General features: G+C 37.5%; 1 protein-coding gene across 1 annotated transcript in view; it reads right to left on the reverse strand.

Annotated features, from left to right (window-relative positions):
- Positions 1-25,086, reverse strand: part of RSPO2 (R-spondin 2) — a 112,902-nt gene that overhangs the window by 37,433 nt on the left and 50,383 nt on the right. Inside the window, exons 2-4 of the mRNA XM_051610817.1 lie at positions 20,742-20,930; positions 8,146-8,289; positions 6,996-7,184 (exon numbers count right to left, since the gene is read on the reverse strand). Of these exons, the coding sequence (XP_051466777.1) occupies positions 6,996-7,184; positions 8,146-8,289; positions 20,742-20,930 (522 nt within the window). The remainder of the gene's footprint in view (positions 1-6,995; positions 7,185-8,145; positions 8,290-20,741; positions 20,931-25,086) is intronic.

The raw sequence follows: 25,086 nt of genomic DNA on the forward strand, positions 1-25,086 counted from the left end.
AAGCATGCCAGGCTCTGAGGGTTAAGCCACACTATAAAACAGGTTTTGATTTCTGGAAAGCCTCCAAATTACGTTCATCTTGTCCCTTCTTACTCCCACTTCCTGGCTCCTTCACAAAATGTGCAGAATGGCCATCGACTAAAGTTCTCACAAAAATATTTGCTCATTACTGTTGCTTTCCCAGCCTGAAGTGTGCAAAGAAGGTCTTTGGTGGGGTTTACTCCTTGTAAGCTTTCTGCTGATGCTGAAAAATTTTTTTCCTTCTTACCTTCAGAATCTTTGAGTTGTGCTTTTTAATTGAAAACAATAGGTTCTATTTTCATACAATCCAAGGCCAAGTCTTCTTGGTCAGAGTGTAATTGGTGCTCACAAAATACCTCAAGGAGGCAGCCTGCTTGGTGATACTAGTATTCTAGCGAAGGCAGAAGTCAGTGGAGGTATACCTAATGCAGTTTCTGCCTGTCTGCTGAGAGCAAGCAAGGGCAGATTTGGTCCATTGCAACAGAGAGCTGCAATAGGCAGTGCCAGCATATTGTAAATTCTATGCCCTACAGTCTTGTTCAAAATGCTGTTAAGATTTGTAAAGCCTAGTTTTTAGTATTACAGTGATAAATGGTATTCTGATGTCTTCAGGATTCATGCAATACTAACCAAAGCAGTAGGATATTGCTGTTTGTAAATCTTTTCAGCTTTCCCAAAACCATAGTGCTTTCTGTTTGCTAACTTCACTCTTCAGATCATGCCTCTTGAAGTAGGTTCATTTTCTTTTATCTCTAACTTGCCACATTTATGTCATGACTTAACTAACAATGGAATAAAATACTCAAGTTACTAAAAATGTCAGCAAGTTAGACCAGACTTTTCTTTAAGATCTGAAAAACCAAAGAAACTCTAAAACTAAAATACAGCTCTTTATCTGCACCTCTATAGTTCCACTGCTGCAGGAATGTTTTCTTAGACTGCCATAGCACATTAACTTAAAATAAAGGTATATTGTGCTATGTATGTTTTAGTTACTCTACAATATTTTGAAAGTACAAGTGTGAAGCATTCAGCAAAAGACAAATAAGTGAACAGGTCAAATAATAATACAGTAAACAAAGAAATCAGAACTCTCAACTAAGCTTGCATCCTGATTCAAAACACTAGATAAACTCTGCATACCATTTCAACATCCATAAAACAGGTCACATTAAAGAGATCTCAGCCCTGTAACACTGGAAAGGCTTGTTTTGCTCCTTTTCTCTATGACCAGTCATTACAGCATCTCTCTAATTGGGAGTGGAAGATACCAGAAATTTTGCAAAGCCAAATCGAAGAACAGTGTTCTTCTAGTGAAATCCCACAGCACTTTCTGCAACCACCCAGGTTGGTCCCCAGTCCAACTTCCTGCTCTCGGTAGCATCAAGACCATTCAGACCAGATTGTCTATGGCTTTGTTGAATCAGGTCTTGAAAACTTCCAAGGATGGTGAATGCATAGTCTACTGAACCAGACTAGCCAAATGCTCAACTATCCTCATGGAGAAGGCAGCGATTCTTTGTGTTCCTGGACCAGCCTTTGCCACTTCATCTGTTCTTGTGGCAACATAATATGACAAACAGGAGACATAAAATGAGGTGGTGATGTTTACTGAGACCCACCTAGAGCAAAACCATTGGCTCTCAAAGGGCAGATGGTGTTTGTAGGTATTGTGCACTGAGACTGACTACAAGTGAAAGGTATAACTGAATGTCTTAAAATCATCCTGGCTTACGTGTTTTTTAACATTGGGCACCACAAGTGTAGATGTAGTCGGAAAGCTCAAAATAACATAATCATCTGTCACAAAGATCACTCACTGAGTTCCCGTGCTACATTGACTTTGAGCTTTTTGGTTTTTTATTGCTCACTTATAAAGAAGAGATTCATTGGAGCTCAAAGGAACCCATTAAATTCAACAAGGACAAGTGCAAAGTCATGACCCTGGACCACTTTGTCTGACCCTACCTGGAGCAGGATATTGGACTATGTAACCCCCTAGGTACCTTCAGACCTGAATTATTCAATAATTCTTTGACTTTGTTGGTTGCAAAACTAAAAAACTCTTTAGTTAGCCTCTTTCAAATAAATCTAATAAAACAGAGAAATCCTGATTTCCTTTGCCAGGTTTCATAAGAAAACAAATGTTATCACCAAACTTTTGGGGAGGCTGAGAGGACAAGACAAGAACATTTTTGACCCTTTATACTGCAGGTTGTCGAGTTAAAGCCAGAGATTTTAAAACATTTCCTCTCAGAGAAATGTCAATTTAAAGAAGGAAAATATACCTACTAGAGATTTCTATACCCGTCACATGGCTTCTATTAAAAATTATGCTAGTGTATTATACTTTAAGTGTACAGCTAGTGTCTTCAAAGTTTATGTACAGTTTTAATCTAAATACTGTTTATCCTACCTTAGATAGTTTTGCAAACTGGGATCATTAACTCCTTCTTTGCCATATCACTAGTAGGTTATCAGATTAAAAGAAATTACATTACTTAGTTAATATGCATTTTGTAGCTCTGCATATTTATTATTTTTCTATATTTAAGTATATATTCTCTAACCTTTTATTATTTTCAGTCCTAATTTCTGAATATTAATAATGAAATTTAACTGCAGCATAAGGACAGAAAGCCTGACTGGGTCTTTTTACTGTTACTCTTTCAGAAGTCTTAAATTCTCTTGCAGGAATGGTAAGAAGGATTGCTGCATAAAAAGGCTCCAAAGTCTAATCAAGCAGTATGAAGTCAATCCAATTACACATCTGGGAAAAGGAAAGAGCCCCCTCCCTCTATAGCCTTGTGAGCTGTCCTGCTGCCTTTCCTCTTTCAAGGTCAGGAAATTAATGCAGACATACATCCCATCTTCATCTTTCTTTCTTCATGTCCGAAACTAGCATCCAGAAATGGCATCATGATTTCTACTAGAAATAACAGGTTAATATTCATGTATCTGATAACTTGGAGTTCTGCGCTCTGGTGGAAGACTAAAAGAAGTAGAGAGCTGCTTTGCTTGCTTTTGAAATACTTAATAAGAAACATGGGAGCAATCTGCAAGTACCTCCAGGGTACAAACAATAGAAGAGTAATTTATTGAGGTGAACATGAGGAACATGTGAAAATAAGTAAAAAGAGAATACTTCTTATAAAATATGGGGAAAACTTCTACACAGCAAGCTGTATCTGCCCATTGAACATTTCTGCCTGGTAAATTCCCCATTGCTTGTAAGGTAATCCCTGTTTTTAAAAAATAAAATAAAATAAAATAAAATAAAATAAAATAAAATAAAATAAAATAAATATTTTTGAGCTAAGGAGGAGAAAATTCCTTATCTGGAAAAGGTATGGGTAGGAGGTGGTCAGAATGATCTTTTTCTGAGTCTAACCTCTCATAGTATGAGTCATGTTACACCCAAGCCACAGGGTAACATACATAACATGAACAGATACACTAATGTGACATTCCCATTTGGTAATAACAGTTAAATCAATTAATACTGACAATAAATATCACAGAGTAACGTATTTGCAATCAAGTATCCTCTTACACTGCTGGCTGCAGTTGGAAAGAAGTGAAATCATCTTTCACTTGCATTCCAGCCTGAATCTCTAGAACTCTGCAAATACTGGGAAAGTGATAAAGAGTTCTTCCTCTTCAACTAATTTGTATCACAGCCATATGGCCGGACGGGTAACATCTCAATTATCCCTGATAAATATGAAACTGAAGCACTTAGTAAGAAAACTGAATTTAACTCCACTTCTGCTGCAAACATGTAAAAATCTCTTTCGGAAGTTTTCCTACAGTGTAGACCAAAATAGTAACTGTAAAATGTACAGAAGTAGGAAGCATGTGTCAAAAGCAGTTTATTTAACCATGTTATAGCAAAAATATCTTTACATCCTGTGCTCAGTTTAATCCATCACAATCTACAACCATCCTAGCTGTATAATCCAATACTTATCCTACACATTTGTGAGAGTTTATGTACTGAGAACATTAGGAAGAAAGGATTTATTAACAGCCTCTCAATCAACATTTATAGGGATTATGGTTCTTCAGTCCCCCAATAGTGCTAACCTTACATTTTTGTTGTTATTTCCTCAGCTTAAAAGTGCAAATACAAAATTTCTAATATTAGGAAAACACCACATTTTTAAAAACACAGAATCCCTTACTTAGCAGCCAAGACTTGCTTGATTTGAGCTTCTCTGTAACCAGTGTCTCTGCTTCCTGCTACTTCACAGTGATTAAATAAACAACAAAACATTTTTAGGGTCTCAATGGGGTAACCTGCTAACTGCATTAAATATGATAAAGGAATGGGATCTTAGCCATGCATATAACATTAACTAAAACATAAAATGAAGCAGAAGTATTCAACAAGAAACTCTGTGGTTTCCTCACCGGCACAGATAAGGAGGCCTGGGGGAGATTTAACCCAGGCTACAAACACTACTAACACACTCCCTCCCAGGAGCTTCTTAGGGGAGAGAAAGGAGTTTATAATATGGCTCGTGTTTTACATGATTGCATGGAAGCAATATTAAGCATTATCATTCATTGTGGAGAGTTCAAACTTGTAGGTTTGTATATTTGAATTTTTGTCTCTGAAAACACAGGCAAGGAATTCCACACCATGGGAGGGCAAGAGAGGACTGTAATCTTTAGGATTTACTGGAGCCCCTGGTTATGAAAGTACTACAAGCCTTTTACACTCAATTTGTATTTGCAACAACAACTTTCCTAGTATGTAGTGAAAAAAAATTCAGAGACTTGGTCAAAGATCTGGATATAGACTAGGCAATAAATATCCTAACTCCCCCACTGTGGGTGGCCCACCACTGTCCTGTCAAAAAAATAAAATTTTAGAGGTAAATCTTGATCAGTGATCTGAATTGCTGGACAAGAACATTTGAAACCACCTAAGAGGAACTGCTACAAAAAAGTATGAAAGTTCCATAGCTCCAGATTACCATAGTTTCATAAGCATGCTATAGCACTCAGAAAAATTGCGGTCCACTTAAGCACACTTCTCAAACTATTTACAATAATTGTAATAGTTTCTATCTAAATTATCAAGAGTAACTAAATTATCAAGAGTAAACATACACCTGTAAATTTCTACTTGTCAGGAGTTTATATAAAAGCTGGACATTTCATCCATGAAACACCTCCCTCTCTACAGGTTGGGTAGAAAAATCTCTACCACATAGAGTCGCACTGAAAATATTCTTCAATTTTCTCAAATTTCCACTACAAGGTAAACTTCATGCATCTGAATGGCAAAAAAAAAAGAGAAAATCTTGGAGATTTTGTAGAACTTAGGCTTTTTTCTTCCTCCCATTTTAGCAGTAAAATATTCCCCCAGTTGATATGATCACTACCCCCATCTGGGCTTCAGAATTTGTTAGAAGTAACCAGAACAGCTGCAAGCACTAGTAAGTGTAGTGAACCTTGATGTAAATGCAGCTGACTCGCATTCAGAGATACCATGAGACACATACCACAGCAGCCCAAATCAGTTTCATTTTTTACTTTTTCCTTCTTCTGGAGCTGTTAATTTTGTAGCTTCTAATCTTCAGTGTCTTTGAGAAGTTTATTTAGGTTGCAGATTAACTGATCTGTACAACGCACCCCAGCACACGATGTGTGCACACACAGGTGTATGAGAATAGAGAGTGGAACCGGGAGGGACAGTGCGTAACAGACTCAGTGAACCCGATAACAAAGAATCAGCTTTAGATTCTCTTCCAGACTGTTTCAGGGTCCTACATGCAAAAATAAAGCTTGCACAGATTTAATCTACACACTAAAACTTTATATATAATTTTTACACATACAGGTGGGGCAGTATGTTCAAGGCAAGAGAGACACAGTCAACAATCCCAGAACACAAAGCATACTTATTTATGTACCTATTCTAAGATTTTTTCAGTTTTAGCTTATTTATCAGATTATGACTTTTCTCAGTACTCTGCAACGTTCAGTTGCTTGTATTTGTCTGATATCATGGTTGACCCTGCTTGCAGAAAGACTGGACTACAGAGCTCTTTAAGCCTCTCCAAGCCTGATACATTGTCTCGTCTTAATCCTACAACTCCAAAAGGAATATCATATTTATCAGCTGTTGATCGTGAACCTCTCCTACAAATTCTGAAAATTTTGTAAACGTTCAGTCTGCACAAGTAAAAGGTTAATAATTTCCATTTAGAAGATAACAAAAACTCCTCTATACTGGTGATCTGTCTCCACTTCGGGGTCTACAAAACTGAACACAATTTTGTAACTCTATTTCCTTCCTCAAATCAGCATCACTGCTAAAGTCTTAGAATACCATGACAAAGAAATATTATTATTTTATCATCAACTTGTTGTCATTGCCACATCTGGTCACATTCTGAAAAGCTTGGTATCTATCACTATTCTGCTCATATCACATCTAGCAGTTTGCCCCCGATCTACGATATTCAGAGCAAGTAATACATTCCAGCTAATAGTTGCTGCTAACAATGCCATGTGTAACTAACTTGATTTAATTTAAATACCTATCACATCAGACCTGGGTGTGCTGCCTGCAGTGAGGTTTAGAATCATCATCTTGCTTGCAATGTGCAGAGCAATTAGTTATTCCACCATCACTATCATTTTCATGCTGAAGCTTAAACTGCAACCTGCTATGGTTCTTCCACGAGGAATCTCTTTAAAAAAGCCTCAATACCACACCAGGAAAAACAGTTTCACAGTCTACGGAAAGACCAGTCATTCCCGTGCTGAGCGTTTCCTGGGAGTCTTGCTGCACAAATCAGGACTGCCGTAGTACTGCTGCCTTTCAGCCTTGTCTGGCAGAGCAGAGACAGGATTTCCCCTTCAGCTGGGATGAAACAGCTCTTTTTTTTCAAGTTAGAAATAGGACTGAAGCTAAGGAAAGCTCATAAAGATTTTTGTGGCATGCACTACACACATACCTCCTGGACAATGCCTCATGGCCATTTTACACCGTCTGGATTCCGCAATGGTTGGGCACGGTATCGTGTCTTTTGCTGGCTTCTTCACAATTTGTCTGGTTCTTGTTTCCAGGCCCCACTTAAATCCACAGGTTTTGTTATTTCTGCTGCAAGTTCCCCACTCACTCCACTGACCTACTTCACAGCCTTCTGATAAACCAAAAGAAAAAAACAAGTTAGCAATTCTGCTGGTTACAATTTCTTTTTATCTTTGTTTTATTAATAAGAATACACTATTAGAAAGCATCACTTAAAAGCTTCACTGTTAACAGGCAAAAATTTAGAAACAAAGTATTTTCTAGAACCTGAACAAATCTTTTAAACCTGCATCAACTTGAGCATAAAATAGCCATATTACCAATCTGCCTGTATAGACATCATGTCAGTCTCAATTGTTCAAAAACTCACCTAAAATCATGGGATTGATTTAAATTTTTCTATTTTTAATAAATAAATCCTATCTGGTTGTCACTTGGGTTTACAAAGCTCAGGAGTTCACATTTTAAGGTCCTCTCTGTTATGAAATGTAAGGAATACTCTTGAAAGAGTACATTCTGACAAAATTCTCAGACTTCAAGATCGTTCAAGATTGATGTGAAATTGTGAGTCTCGAGAAAGCTTGTGAGAACTGACAATGCTGGCTCAGTTATAAACTTCTTTTAAACCCCACTTATTTGGTGGTTTATATTTCTTACTTGCTAACGCATGTTAGAGGAATTTAATCTGCCAGCCCCTGGGTCCTGGCCTTGGTAAAAGGCAGAATGAGTGGGTAGTTTCATAAGGGTGAGGATCCAATGAGTTCATCCTTGACTTAAAAGTTCTAATGCAATAAGTGGCCTTCCTGAAATCTTACAAATTCTCAGTTACAAATTGTTATACAAGGTGACTTCCAGTTAAGAGGACAGAACATGCTTAGGCAGAACAAGAGTAGCATTCCCAATAATGTAGTATCCTAAACTTTGAAAATTATTATTACTACTACTACTGGTAAAGAGATCCAGACACAATCCATTAGTGAGTATTTCTTGACAGAAAATGGTAAACACCAACTTAAAATTAAAATTGAACCCTACCACCTGCTTCAGCAGCACTGTGGTGCTGCAAGACTCACCCACACATTCCATAAGCTCTTCCAAGGCTGCAAATCCAGGGGGGCATCCTCGGAAGCAGCGGCCTCTGTGTGAGTAGAAGCCAGTTTTGCACTTGGTACAAAAGTCTCTGCTAAAGCAGGAGTCACAGTTTTCTATTCTGCATCCTGAATGAAAAAGATCATAAGGAAGAATGAGATAGCTAGGTTAGGGTGAGACTAATAATTAAAGGATTTCTAAATCAAACACAGCAGCGCTATAATCAGGAGTATTGTCATCCTAAAATCTATCTGTCCTATAAGAAAAACTGCAGTTAACCATAATTAATTACCACATTTGGGGCAACTGCAAACACAGTTACAGGTTCAGCAGAGAATGGATTGAGAACAGCCCTGAGCAGAAGGACTTGGGGCTCTTGGTTCATGAAATTCTCAAGATGAGCCAGCAATGTGCACTTGCAGCCCATAAAGCCAACTGTGTCTTGGGCTGTCTCAAAAGAAGCCTGGCCAGCAGGTCAAGGGAGGTGATTCTGCCCCTCTACTCTGCCCTGGTGAGACACCACATGGAGCACTGTTTTCAGTCTGGAGCCCCCAACATAAGAAGGACATGGGGCTGTTGGAGCAAGTCCAGAGGAGGGCTGCAAAGATGATCAGAGGGCTGGAGCACCTCTCCTATTCAGACTGGCTGAGACAGTTGGGGCTGTTCAGCCTTGGGAAGAGAAGGCTCCAAGGAGACCTTATAGCACCTTCCAGTATCTGAAGGGGGCCCACAGGAAAGCTGGGGAGGGACTTTTCACCAGAGAGGGTAGTGATAGGACAAGGGATAAAGATTTTAAACTGAAAGATGGTAGATTTAGGTTAGACATCAGAAAGAAATTCTTCACTTGAGGGTGGTGAGACTCTGGAACAGGTTGCCCAGGGAAGCTGTGGATGTCCCCTCCCTGGAAGTGTTCAAGGCCCATGCAGGGGAGTTGGAAACAGATGATCTTTAAGGTCCCTTCCAAACCAAACCATTCTATCATTCTATGATTTTCCCCTTCATCCTTTCAATCCTATTATTTTGAACCAAAAGTGTAGATAAAACCCCTAGTTAAATTACATTTGAGTTAACTACACCTTTTTGGAGCAAAAATGTTCAACATAAATTATTCATGTGTTAAGTAATTTTGAGGAAAATAAGATGTGACAGAATATTTTGGGAGGCTTGCATGTATTATATGTACTGTATTCAGTTTATTACTTGTCATTGCAAGCAGGATACACTTTTTTTTTTTCCCATGGGATGACCCTATAAATAGCTGAATGAGGTTTTATGTGTTATGTCTGATTACCATATCTATACAGATGCAGGTGTTACCATGCAAAACCCCTCAGTTTTTCTGGATATAATTCCTCTTAATTATGAATTAAGTCAGTCCTTAAAAAACAGCTATTAAATTACAAAGTTATTATTAGTAGGAAAAAAACAAACAAAAAAAAAAAACAACAACAAACCCCAAACTACTGCCTTTTGATTTCTCTGAAAATTTAAGAGAATTATAGATTACAGCCTCAGAAGCAGACTGTTCAGAAATATCCTATGCCATACTAAAACATGGTATCTTGGAAATGAACTAGATATCAACAATAATATGTACACCTGAAAAGCAGAAATACTTACATGGAGGCTTAAGAAAGTCATTCATACATACCTATAAAAATGCCAGGGAAAAATGTTCCAGAGATTAAAAAGTTAAAGCCATTATATATGGAACAGTAATCAACATTTTAAAATTAATTTAAATAATCTAGTCCTTCAGCTAACATAGATAATTCATGTAAACTTATTAATTGTATCCTGTCTTCAGCTGTCTGAAGTCACAGCAGAAAGTATCTCTTGTTCATTGCAGGCAAAAACATACTAATCTTTTTGGTAACTTATGTTATTAATTTATTCTTCATTGTTTTCTAAAGAAAAAAAAATCACAAACTGTTAAAACACCTTAAATAGTTACTGATAAATATCACAGAATCACTTAGCTTGGAAAAGACCTTCAAGATCATCGAATCCAACCATTAACCTACTCTACCAAGTCCAACACTTGTTGTTATCCCCTAACAACACTTCAAATTTAGACAATCTTTAAAAAATTGATTTTAATATTTATTTTTTAACTTCAGCAGGCCAAAATAGGGCTCACCATAACACTTAACACTGGGTGGTAGTGGGAAATTATTCTTTGTTAGCAATCAGGGAAATAAAGGCTTTTTAGATCAGGTTTCTTGTAGCATTGGACAATAAATTAGGCAGATTGCATGAAAAGGAAAACCAATATTTCAAATGCTGGTACAATTTCTTTGGTTAGAAGGAATGTGAACACCAGTTTTAAGTCTTGCACTGCCAAAGGGAAGCTCTGCAGGCTGTTTAGAAACAACCTCACACAACCTGCACAACCCGAACTCTGGTGTCCAGCATCTCTAAAGGGGCCTCTAGAACTTGTATTCATATAAGCAGCACAAGTTGGGCTTCTTATTCACAGAGCAGTTTATAGGAAATTCCCAAGAATGATAATTTCTTTCTCACCAGTCTCCAAAGACCAGTACATCAATGTCCATACGATGACCCTGCAAAATCACTTCCTCAGATCAATGCATTTAAAGGCAAAAGTAAGCTGAGGTGCTCTGGAGATGTGCTGCAAAAGTTGATTACAAATCTGGTTTGTTACACTCATGATGTACTGCAAGTATTTTATTAATTGCAATGCTTGAATCAAACATCCAGTGTGTTTAAATAGTCAGAAAAAACATTTGCCTCTTGCCCACCCAGCCACGTACAGTTTGAAAAAACATCATGTTTTTTCCAAATCATTATTATCAGGTGAAGAACAAATTATTCAAAGAAAAATTAGCATCATGTGACCCTCCCTCACATCCAGGTGACACAAGCATATACTTGAAATAATATTTTAACTATTGATTTCAAAACATGTTGGGGAGTAAATGTTTACAGTTTACTTTGAACTTTTTTGGGTGAAAGAGGAATTACATGACAAACTTTTAGTGTAAGTTGCCTTTTGATATAAATACTCTTAGCAGGCAGAAGCCTGCCTCACCTTACACTAGGGAAATCCTCCACAAAGCTATGTCTACATAACAGTACGTCTGGAAATTCCCCATATTTAGAAAATGAACGAACCTTCATTCCGTATCTTGATCATACTTCAAAATTACCATCCTATTCATATCTTTTGCTTTTCCTTCTATTCTAGTTTTCTTTTCTATCACAGTAGAGTCCTTGCCGTGGTAATTATATTTTGGAAGGATTAGTGGGAGCTCCTGGCTTATGGCTGGCTGGCTATTTCCACCAAGGCAGCTTATTTTTTTTTTTTTTTCCTATGAAGATAAATTACTCTAAATATGAAATGTCTATTATTTAATCTGTTTCAGCTGTAATTTAGGGAAAAATACTGAAAGAATATTAGGAAAGCTTTAAAAATTCTGAAATTAAAATATTAATTCACCAGATAGATGCCCAGCACAATATTTGGAATTACTGGGTGCAAAGATAATTTAACTCAGTAATAGACCACATTGTAGCTGAAAACCCACTAGAATTGACAGCTGCTACTTTTTGACATCCTCAGCACACTCTGTTTCAAATTATGTAGGGTGCTGGTGCAGCTCTAAGTCCTGCAGGGTTTTAAAAATAAAATTTAAATAAACTAAAGAAAAGCAGTATTAAAAAAATTAGAAAAGCTAACTTTCTAAAATTCTATTTCCAAGTACAAAGTCTCATGGGGGGGGTTATAATATACAGACATTTTTTAAGAGGTGGGGTTTTTTTCGTGCCTAGTTTCATTTTATTATATTGTTTAAATGCTTTGGGGGCAAATTTTCTTTTTTTTATATAGAATGCAATTAATAAATTATTTAACTGTAACTGAGGTTAGTAAGCTCAAATAAATAAATTACTCAAATTCATGTGCTTTTACAGCTAAATATACCAATACAGAAAGAGGAAGAAAGTGTGCACATTTTTAGTTGGACTCCTAGAGTGCTGATACTCCATTACGAATATTCATAGAATCATAGAGTGCCAGGTTGGAAAGGACCTCAAGGATCATCTGGTCCAACCTTTCTAGGATAGAAATAAACCTTATTAAGATACATTGGTCTGGCATTAAATACAGCTGGGCCAAATTTGTATTTCTTATTGTTAATCAGCTTCACTACGTACGTATACTTTGTTAAATATATATTTTAATAGAAGTATATTGCAGAATTTGAATTTTGAAACTTTTTTGCATTCTACTTTTATTGAATTAGAAATTAATAATCTACTATGAAACCTACAGAAAAGCTGTTTGACACTGTATAATATAAGGAAGAAAAACAGCATTTTGAAAAATGGTTTTAGCCTTAGCACATAATAATAAACTGAGGAAATATCTTTTTAAGATACTGACCTGACCTGTTTTCTTCTGATTGCCACAGTTTTTAACCCTTCACAATTTCTGATCTCAGCATCTTACGCCAAACTCTGGAGAAGGTTTTTAAAAAAACCCTTTCTAAATCCTTTTAGATTTCCTTTAAATTAACTAGTTAGCTTACTGATATAATAAACTGAAGCAAGTGAGTTTGCTTTTTTTTTTTACTCTGGTGGAAGTTCTTGTCCAAGTAATTTCATTGCTTTAATTTACCAGCTATAGATCCAATTGCTTTCCTCACCAGTTTCCTCAATTGCTTTCCTCACCACCTCACATGGTTTCATTTTCTGTATAATTTTGGTAGCTAAGCCATGTATTAATGTTATTTCACTTCAAAGATTACCTATAAGTTTACAATACCAAAAAACCCCAAAGGACACAAGACCAAAACACCTGAGCATAGCTAAGGCTTTAGACTCAAGGAGCTCTTTAGAGGAAAGAAATAGATATTTGCATAACCTACAGTATTCTTCAGAAATGTTTTGATTTCTCTAATCAAATGTTGACCACTAGAGGTTTCCAGATAGACAAGTGTAACTACCTGGGAGATTTCAGAAGCAGGAAGGAGAGGGAGCCTGGAAGTGGAAGCTTTGGAGGCACATCAGAAGATCAGTGTCAAGGGGAGAAAGAGTTGATAAATTCAGTCATGCCAAAGAACCCCCAAGAAAAACCACATACCTTTGGCAGGCCTACCACACTTGCAGAGCAACAATGACAAGGTTGGAAACCTCATCTTCAGAACCTGAGAGTGAAGAAGGGTGCTTAATTGCTGTAGTTCTCATTTAGCTATCAACAGCAGGTCTCTAGGTTAGGGCAGACACTTGCAAATCCCTCCATCTTCTGTCCCTTGTATTCAATTTGCAGCACCTCATCAAGGGTCTCCTTCCTACCAGACCTCAAATGCCTTCTATTCCTTGTCTCCTTGTATCCCAGTGACTCTAATACCGTCCACATTTGCCAGGACCTGTCAGATTCATCATAACACTCTTACAGCAGTTCTTCTGGCACAATCTCATAATTTCTTTCATGTGTTTCTGCCTTGGGAAAGTTAGAAAGCCAATTATTTGCTTCTATCTTTTCAAGTGAAAGGCAGAAAACACCCTTGAAAGCCACCCCCTTAGGAAGACCACTCAACTTCCTCTGGTAGCATCATCACATAACTGGACTACAACAAGCACTCAGGGAGACCCAGAGAAATCTGCTGGTATGTCTCATTATTTAGCACAGTCTATTTCTCAACTGATGACATTTTTTAAAATGTTACACCATACTTCCCACTAGACTCGTATGTAAATGCTTATAGAACAACATTCTGACCTCACTGAAACCTATGGCAAAGGTCCTAATTACTTAAGCAAGGGCAGTTTAATAACTGTCTTACCCCATCAGATAGAGCAGAGCCCACTGCAATTACTTCAAAGGGAAAAATTAATATTAAAAACCCTGATGAGAGATAATATCTCAGGATAAATACATATTTATGAAGTGAAAAGTGAAAAAAGCAGTACTCCAAAATTCAGAAAAGCTATATTTCTAGAAGTCTATTTTCAACCGCAAACTGCCCTGGGAATGGTTATAAATTTACAGCTCTGTGACTTAACTTCCCAGAGGAAATGGTGGAAGGGAAGTCACTACTTTGTCTGCTGAACCTAAGCTGGGCTGAAATTAGACAGAAGCATTCTACTCACGTATTTAGACCAAACAAAGCAAAACAACTTATTCCTTCCATAAAGCTCTGAAATACTGATTTATGGGACAAGCTATGTCCCATACCTTCTCCAATGGAAAGTGTATTGATATTGTGCAGTCTCTTAATTTAGGCTGACAGGCAAGAATTTGAATGACTGACATTTCAGTGCAGCACAAGGGTAGATTATAGTATGTAACAGTGCCTCCACATTTGAGAGCAGTTACAGAATATGCTCATAAAAGAAACTTAACTCCATGAGCCACTCCTCAGTCAGCGACCAGGAAATCTACAGAACCAAAGAACCAGTTTCTTTGGTTCTGCAGAGGAGAAAAATAAAAATAAAATAATTTAAATATCATCGTATCTCCATCAAAAAGGCCATTGTCAGAAATTATCCAAAGACAGAAATTTAAAACATCTTTGACTTTGCTTACAGAGACAGAGTGGCAAAGACTCAGGAGTCAAAGTCCCTTTTTCCTTAACTGTCAGGGAGCTCTAGCATTCCAGGGCACTTCAGAAATAGTTTTCTTCTCAAGAAATACACCAGATTTTTTTAAAAAGTAATAACAACGAACCATATTTCACTTAAGGTTAGGGCAATCAATCTGGTCTGTAAAAAGTGCATTTAGCCAGCCAGCAACAAAATATTTGTATGTAGCCTTTATAATCTCATCCATATCACCCAAATGTTTCCTGCTGTTTACTTACACAGCACAAAAACCCCAAATCTGATTGACCTGAATGAAACTTGAAATATTTATAGAAAATTACATAAATGGTGCATTAAAGAACTCTGGAAGGTTTCAGAAAGCCCAGATTACAAATAATGCCCAAACTAGAGATACATTTTAAGCAGATGAACCACAGTGATATTAAAAAATGTTCCTGAGCTGCTTTCGCTTCCTGACAGTCACGATAAGCCACTCCTACTCATTCTTCTTTTAAAATAAGCATTAAAGATTTGACAGATTTAACATTTTTGAGAAGGAATCAAAAGCCCAGGAGTTGAAAATACAAATTCAGACATTGAATTAAATTTAGACCCAGGTGCATATGCTTGTTATTGTCAAAAAAGAGTATGTGCTCCTGTAAACAGTTTCATTCTCCACTATAATTACAGAAAGCATAACACCACAAAAAAAAACACCTGTATTTTGATAGTAAAATTTATCACCAGCTTGTAAGGTGAAGCAGCGAAAGCTGATTTGTAGGGAAATATAATTCATTTGAAGTGGAAAACAAAGCATAAAATGCTCCATATTACCCATGCTTAATATTTTACCACCCCTTAACAAGGCTTACCATATTAGCTTCTCACACTAAGTGCATATGATGAATTTTAGAGTCAGAATCTCAACTGTAAAAAGTGGTTACTCGTTTGTAAAGTGTTTTTACTGATACGCAAAATCTTGACAAATTTACACAAGCCTTATTTTGCCTTCGTGAAAGATCCCTAGTCTGTAGCATTTCCATTGTCACATTGTTCCTTTCTAAACATGATCAGTATGATTGAATGTGCATCCATAACACACTTCATGTCAAACATATTTTGTAGTATGTGCAGTGGAAAAGACAGCTGGTCAGTTTGTAGTACAGTTAATAACTACTCTGCATGAAACACAGACACCAGGAAGAGCAGCTGAGTGTGGGAAAGGGAAGGGAGAACACACAAGAGGATCTGCATGAGTGGAAACCAGCAGCCACCAGTATAAGAAAGAGAACTGAACTGAACACCTTCAAGATGGAGAGATAATGATCATGTTTTGCAAAGGGAAGCAGCAGACTGAGGCTGAGGAAGGAAACGTCACATTCCCAAATGGGAGGGCTTGGTAGTCTTTACACTGAAATTGAGTTCTTGTTTGAGGTGTCCCATTGTGTTTAAGAAAACAGAGTAAGAGAGGGGGGGATGACCCACTACAGTCAGCATTTTCCTTCTGGAGGTCAAAATCAGCCTTTCCATTAAGACATCATTCCAGAGGAGTCTCTGGGTCCATAACTTGTGAGATTGGTAATCCAGGGGTGTGATAAACTGTTGCTGGGTCCAAAGCACCTAGTTTGCTCTTTCACACCAAGCTCTGACTCAGCTCCCTACTTTTCTTCCTGCAGATCTCGCTGACTCTTCCAACCCAGAAACTCCTAGCTTCACCTATCCCCAGACTGTCCTCATGTCCACCACACTCACTCCTTCCATCTGCCACTCCCATGCCTCTGCCACTCAGTAAAACAGCATCAGTGCTACAGTCTTCACTTCACACCACCACTCTGACGTGTCCATTGCCACTCAACACCAGTTTGCCATTGATCCACACCACCTTCTGTGCTGATCCTCTCCTGCATTTCCTGAGCTGGGAGGGACTTAATACAGCCAGACCCCACATTTCATAACTCACCATGAGGACAAAAAGGGCACTTGAGGAACAAAGACTGTGATAGCGCTAACAAAAGCAGGAGACAGAGGCAAGGAGCTGAAGAAAGCTATGATGCGAGGACTTCTTTTAGCAGATGGAGTATCAATTGGACAACCAAGAAAAAGAGAGAGAGTAACTGAGGAGACAGTAAGGAGAGGAGGGAAATGATAAGCAAATGAGTTTTAGCCTAGAAGGGAATAGCTATTTAACCTCCTAATAGGCTTAGCTAGTTGCAGATTTTATTATTATCATCATAATCATCCAAACAAAGATTTTTAAACTACAACTTTCTCTAACATGGGTGTTAGACAATGATACACACAGCCACTTGAACATAACAGTTCCTGAAGCTTACCACAGGTCTATCATCATTTATGCAGATCCAGGCTTGGAACACCACATGCTTATTATAAAACACTATAATGAGGATTCTTTTAAAATAAATGTACTTAATAAACACATAGCAATACATTTCCAGTATGTTCTAATCTGGATTCATTATGAGTTGAGATCTTTTAAACAAATGCCAAACCACAGCATTTTAATTAGTACTTTAAAGATACAATTGCCCTATTAAATCTAAATTGACTAAAGATTTAATGAAAAAGAACTATGATGATTTTTGTTGCCAGATGGATGGAACAAAACTTTTCTGCCAAATACAAGGTAAGGCAAAGAATCCAAATCCATTTGATGGAGGGGAAAAGTGGAAGGATAGAGAGAGGAAAAAAAAAAAAAAGCTTATTAAATAATGGCAAGTAGACATCAATTGCTGGCCATCCAACTTCATTTTCAAAATTAAAATCCTGTATTAAGGCTGTTTTTAAAAGATAAAGCCATATTTGAAGGAAAACAAACAAACAACAGCAGTAATGAAAATTCTTTCTAGAAAGAAAAATTATTTAAAGTAAACTGTGCTGCCCCTGTGGTAATTTAACTCCCTGACAGACTGTTACAATTGCTCTGACTGTAAGTCTCAGACGATCATACACCCCACTATACTACATAAGAAATAGTGAAGCCATGGTATATTAATGATGTCTTGCTATTTTTGAACAAAGTTAAAAAAAATAATTATCTTTATTAATACAGTGAATTAACTACACATGTTTAATAAATGCTCCATTTGTTTAAAAGCTGCTCTTGGTTTTACTGAAGGCTCATGGAAGGTAAAATTACAATTTCAGCAATGTTGGCCCCTCCAGTGAGAAAAAAGGTGAACCTAAACAAATGGACTAGCCAAGCAAAGCTGAAGGGAGCTATATTTTCTAAATTCAGAGTGCTTCCTCCCCCTAAAATTGTAGAGGTTACTATGGATACAGACCAAGTTGAAATGTTCAAGATAGGCCTGATCCATTAATCAGACCAATGTTGAAGCAACCACCCAGGTGACAGATTTCATCTTGCTATTTAATTCCATTTTCCTCATGAGATTATTTCTTGTTGGAGCAGTTCCATTCAAGGTCATTAATTAATGCAATTTCTTGGAAAATTAACAAAGTGTAACTCTTCTCTTGGGCATTCTTCTACAGAAGAGACTCAACACTTTCCAATTTTGTGTCCAGATGTACTACACTTTCATACTTTAGTGTTCAAGATGAAATGATTCTCCAGCACGAAACTCTGCATCAGTTCCTAGAGACAAGCAGTCTCAAAATTACATGATTCACTGTTACTAGAAAAACAGTCTAGAGCAACAGAGCAAATTCATGACACACATATTATTTATATGTAGAAAAGAAAATTAGTCTTGAAATGCAAAATTTCCATCATTTTAGAGCTGCTGCGCTTGGCTGTGGTATTTATTATGTTACATTTGGCACTAACTATGTTTGGCTTTTAAAATCATGTAATCATTTTCCATAAAAATATGTTCTATAGCTTCTCTAACAAAAATGGGCAAGTGTTCCAGTAATAAAATGTTAAACAGTTTTTGTGCCTATAAAGACACTAAAAGGGCAGGAATAATTTCAACTTATGTAATTCAAGCCCTGTAACTCCCAGAAGAATGTTAATGTAGCCAGATTTTTTATTCTTTTTAGCTGAAATAGTACTATCTGAGCACTAGCATCTGTAACTAAGCCTACCTAAAAGTATCTAACATCAAGTAAGAAGAAACCTACTCTATTTTTTAAGACTGTTTATTTTAACTTAACTTCAATCCACAAAATGTCTGTGTATCCACAATGTAAAATATGTGCCATGCAAGATCACCTAACCAAGAAAGGAAGGAAGGTGTGATTTGTAAGTATGCCAGCTGGCAGTGACACTAAAGTAAAAATATGTAGTACAAAAACCATTGGAGGGGAATCAGGACTGGTCAATAAATGCAACTGCATCCTTCTTCTCAGAGATACACACTGTCAAAAGCATGAGGGAGAGTTAAACATCCAACACTCAACACACGCCAATATGGGTTGGACAGAGTTTGCATTGATGCTTTTCAAAATCAATCCTATAATTCAAGAAAAAAGGCCACTTTCTGTAAGTAGTAAAAGTGAACGTAAGTTTTATGGAATTCACCATCCACCTTCTGCAAATTTTAAAAAGAAAAAAAAAAATTAAGGAAGACTACCAACACAGATTGCTTTTCCTATCTCAAAAGAATAGTGCAGGCTAATAAAGATAGATTAATCTATTTCCCAAAATTGCAATTATATTCAACAACATTTTTACATGGGCAAGTTTTTATAGCTCAATTTTGAAAGGTTTAAAGTGGATGAGTTGCTGAATTCACAAACGTGTTATAACAATTAAGGCCAAGCTCCTAAATTATTCTACAGAAGGGATACATACACCATATACTGGTCTCATTTAATTTTTCATCAAAACCTACCCACCTGGTATAGATAAGGCAACACTCAACAATATTACACAGCAGTTGGGAACACAAGGTGAAGAATATCATATCCATGGAGCCCTCACAGGGAATGAGGAGGAGGCAGAACACCACAGCATGGGTTGGGACAGGTCCAAACACGGCCATGAGTGCTCCTCGTCCAGCCCAGACTGCCACCGAGTGACCTCATGTGAGTCTCAAGATTATGTGTGACATGAAAAGCAGCACCCACTTTCTCACAATGCAGTGCATTCCAGTGACATGTTGCAGTACTGAGGGGCAGAGTGCCGTGCATTTAACAGACTCTTGATTAATCCAAGAAAGAAAGAAAAGTTATTTCTCTCTTCAGGTTCTCAGGTTCAGTGACCTAACTCTGGTCAGAATATGACACACATGCAAATAAAAACAAACAAACAAAAAACAATCCAAACAAAAAACCCACATAAATGTGATTAAGAGGTAATAGCAATTATTAATAATCCATACAGGGAATACTCCACATATGAACATATGGAAAAATCAACACGAATCGGCACAACTGCCAGACAGTGGTGAAATGATGTGTAGAGATTCCAGAGCACTTGCTGATTTTAACAGTTGTGCTTCTAGGCACAAACATGCAAACAGGGAATCTTGTTGCACATTAGCAGGTTGTAAATTTCCAAATAAAATACAGTACTAAAAGTGAAAGGTTGTTTGTTTGTTTTTAATGGTACATCTGTTTTATTAAAATAGCAACACTTACATATTAAAGCATGTCTGGTGTGAGGTGTCTGGTCACCTGAAATTTGTGTGGGAACAAAAAGCACAACAAGAAGCCCACCCATATATCAGTGCACATACTGACTAGTACCTACATGAGGCACTGTTAAATTAATGCTTAATCCTTTTTATTTTCACGTAGTGGGAATTATTTTGTTAAAACTAGGAATATCTGCTTAAATCATCATTCTTTCCTCAATTTCTCTTCTAACTAAAGCAGTAAGAACGATAAATACAACAACAAAAAAAACTAGGTTAATGCATCAACTGTTTAACCCACTGAATGCTACATAACTTGTAACGACCTGGGGTGTTCTTTAGCAGAGATGATTTAGGATGATCTTGAGACCTCTGCGAAAATACCACCATGTTCCACAACACATCATCTCAAAAAAGTGAGTGTGAATTATGGCCTTCCCACAGAAGTGAATGCAAGGGTTCAAAAAGAAACTCACTTGAACATCTGTTCATATCTGGCGTTCGGAGTCCGTAGTACCCTGACGGGCAGGAATGCAAGCATTCACCATATTGTCTCATTCCTTCTCTTCGTAGGAAGAAGAATAATTTGTGTTGGCATCTGATGCACCCATTATCCTTTGAACAAGATAAACAGCCTTTGCAAATTGGATTTGGTCCATAGCTAGCTGAAAAATAAGAAGATAAGTTACAATTTAGGATCATTTGGGAATCATTTTGTCTGGAGGTCCTCTTCCCTTTAAAGTATTACTTATCTACCACATGATTACAAGTACTTTTGAAAGAAGGTTCTGAAAGTGCACTCACTCATACATCTGAACTAGAAAGTGAATAAAAAGAATTATAATCTCTGTATTTTTAATTGTATATAGGGCAATTTAATGAATTTATACACAATTAAATAAAGGTACAGGCAAGCAGAGACCAAGCTATATAAAGTTTACCAGTGAAACTAGGTAAAACCCAGGCACTGGACTCTTAGTTTGCAGCTGGAGACATAAGCACGTAACACCAACAAAATATAAGATCAGGACCCATATGCACCTGGAATTATATGTTCATGGAAATCCAGCAAGAACACTAATGCAATTTCTAACTTGTAAATAGAGTAATGTTAAGAGCAAAGAACTCTCTGCAAAACTACCCCAAATGGGCTGAAAACCAAATGAACACACATTACTCAAGGAGGGCATTTCATGCAAATCACCATTTTAGGTCACCGGTGGCTGGGCTTTAATTCTGTTCTCTTGTTTTGTTCCTTGGTTTGGGGTTTTTTTCCCCCCTCTTTTCTTTTAAATTATTTGGCTGATAACTGCAACACAAACCTTGGCTGCATCACTCTTTGCCCTTATGAGCTTTTATTATCCTGCCTTTCTTCAGTCACAGAACACTCCCCTGTCCCCATGGGCTGTCAACTCCTCCTCAGGCGCTGAGTCAGCACAGCAGAAGAAGGATGGCTCAAGACATTCCTGAAACCAGCATAATTTAACAGGTCTGTTTTAAATATTAAATTGGCTACAGGACTTCACAGAAATTTTCCAGTTCAAACCTAGTTTGCTGGAAACAAAATACTATGCAACAGTGGAAAAGTATCTTTGGGGTCTCAAGAGATTTTTAATAGGGGCCACCCCGAGAGAAGCCAGCCAAAAGGGCAACAATTACAACATGTGTAATTGTTAGATTTTAAAATATTTAAAAGGCATCACACCCTAAAATTTTACTCTGGTACTTTTATCTTGTATGGCTGGACAACTGAGATTGTTCAATGGATGACTTCACCAGCAAAGCAAGGAAAAAAAAAAAAAAGGAAAAGCCCATCACCCTCTGGAACTGGTAGCTGATAAGCTCTACTCTCACCTTAGCCCATCTGCACGCCACATTCCCCCTCCTTCTCTGCTCCTGTCTCCCACACATGCCTCTCCAAGTTCAGCACAACATCATTCACCCCCAATACTTCATAAAATAATCCTAGTGGGTGGCAGACAGGACAAGAAGCCAAGCAATCCACAGCTCAGCCAGTGAGACCCTTTGAATGTTGGAATCCTCTAACACCACGCTCAACTGCTGAGATCCTATTCATGGGAATAGCCTCCTTACCCTCTATAGCATACATATGAATCTTTGGCTCTCTGTTAACCCTTTTGTAATGACACAACCTACCAGACCAACTGCTTTATCCTCCCAAAACAGTTCCTTCCCATCTCCTGCTGCCCGTAAGACCTCAGATACAACTTTTCCTACAGTTCACTTTGCACCTATTCTCATTCACAATCCACATCTTCAAAGACACACAAAAAGAGAAGCAAAAAGATCATGAGCTAGGCCTGGTTGAGCTAGGTCTCTCATCTCACTGTCAGCAGGGATTGTCTATCTGTAACCACATCAAATAATATGTAACCATGTACTCCAAAGCAATTGTTTCTTAGCACATGGCAGGCAATCCTGTAGACTTTTGAATCCTCTTTTAGCCTCCTTGCATCTCACTCTCAGTAAATCTATACTTCCAGCTCTTTCAAGGTTCCTCAGAAAAACCCATACTGTAACAAAATTATTCAAAGGAACAAAGCAAAAGTTAAGATGTGAAACGTCTGAATTTATACAGTACTCAAAGTGGGTTTTGGAGTTTGAATCAGCTGAAGTCAGGATCTCATATACAGCACATACACAACTATGGCGTAGGGCCAGGCCAATTGTTGAACAGCATGGATATAGCTGAAGACTGATATTCTTCATAGTGTGGTTTGGTGAGCAAGGGTTAGGCTCTGGACCAGATACATCTGTAGAGTCCATGTAGGTCTCATGTGTACCTTCCCGCATTGACTCCCATTAAAATTCAGATTTCTTGGCTACAAAATATGTCTCTGACTCTACTGCCCAACGTTCCTTTATCTACAACTGCTCATATGTTACTCTTCTCAAGTACCTCTATTTTTCTATTTTTGGTAAAATTTCTTTGTTGATGACCCTTTGTTCTGCAGCCAAATTTAATTGTGGTGACTTCTGTGGTCTTCAAGCATAGCTCTGTCCTAACACACTCTCAAATAAAAAGGAGCTAACAACGTAAAATGATCCTCCATTATCCTGTGCTATCCTTTGTTTGGGAGTTGGATAGCACACCTTTCACAGCTTACGGTCAACACAAGACATATATAAAAATCCAGTAATACAGTAATTTTGTAAGTTGCATATTTTATGCCAAAATTTTTACTTGCATGTAGGTTACCCAAACCATGACATCCAGGCACTCCTTCTTTATCTCCTGAGTGGCCTTAACAAATTATTGGTAATTTCTATGCCTGTGCTTCTTTCACTCTTACAGGAATGCTGTGAGAATCAGCTCATCAAAAAATGTAAACTGCTCTGAAATCCTCAGATATGGGGTATGATAGATGTGATACACATATTGTTATGAACAATAATCAAACTTGCACACTGAATTTGGATAACAGAGTTCAAGACGGTCACATAGTTAATGATCATATAAAGATAACTTTCCCTGTTGCTCTCCTAGTCACTAAGTTAAAATAAAAGCCTAAAAAAATTTGATATTTTTCTCTTCTTTATTACCACATTAAACAAAACAAACAAACAAAATTGCAGAAGTCTTATACAATCTAAGGGGAGACAACGTGATTTCTGTGCTGTAATACAAAAAGTAAACTTTATGAAAAAATATGAAAACTTCCCAGTCTGCTGATTAGGCAGCAAACTAAATAATTTCCAGGTATGTTGGAAACAATAAGTTATTGTGAATTGTATATATGACAGAATCTGTGTCCTTCCACATCGCTGTAGAATAGTCTTCTTTTCAGATCTTCACTGAAAGCATACTGACTTCTGTAAACCTTCTGCCAGTTCAACTTGTCCCAAAGCAGAGAAAATCATCATATGCTCTACTACAAAATCACTTGAACACTGAACATATACTTTAATAAATCAAATACCATAGCACTGGTGTTGGTGTCACACAGGCATACCATTTTGAAGATACCAACTTAACTTTCTCTCTTGTCTCCATGTACACAGGCTATAATTAAATCCTACAAAATTCTCCCTGCCCCAAAGTCTTCCCTTTCCATCTTGGTTTCTTAACAAAGCAAATCCAATATATTCTTATCAGATACAGCTTTTTCATTTCTCATATAATTGCTCTTTCAAGGGGGAAGTGTTTAAAAGATACATACACTTCATTTTGTATTTCTTCATAGTCTATTATTTTTCCTTCTCTATTAGACTGCATGAAAAAAAATTACAAGCTTACAAAACAGGGTCAATCACATTCTAAGTTACCAGCTGCATCACATGCAATGAAAAACGTCATGTTACTCATCTCTATTTCAATCCTGCCTGGAACACCCTCCTCAGCTCTGTGTGCCAGGCAGGAAGGTTTCCTCCAGCCAAATCCCTCATGGGAGCTCACTCCTTCCACAAGGCCCACAAATGTTAACCAGTGTCAGAGTGCTGCTGTCGTCACATCGTGAAACTGAAAATGCACACATGCTCCAAGTTAGCACCATCCTCTGGGTCTCAAAGCGCATGATTGCCCTGGATGGCTGTTCAAACTGCAGCAGAAGCAATGTTTTGTACAGTCACCTAAGTAATTAGGTGGCTGTGAACACCCGACAAACACACACCTTTATACAGATAGCAAGTGTTCTATTCTTTCCACTTGCTGCTTCTACAACTGCTGTAGAGCATTTCTGTATCTAAAGAAAAAAAAACATTTACAGACTTGATTCCCTATGTTGCTTTTTTTATTTTAAATCTGAGATAAAATTTGCCATGTTTGTAAAGGTTACTTGAGAACACAGACTAGTACCCAAA

This window comes from Apus apus, chromosome 2 (genome assembly GCF_020740795.1).
Source record: "Apus apus isolate bApuApu2 chromosome 2, bApuApu2.pri.cur, whole genome shotgun sequence".
Classification (NCBI taxonomy): Eukaryota; Metazoa; Chordata; class Aves; order Apodiformes; family Apodidae; genus Apus; species Apus apus.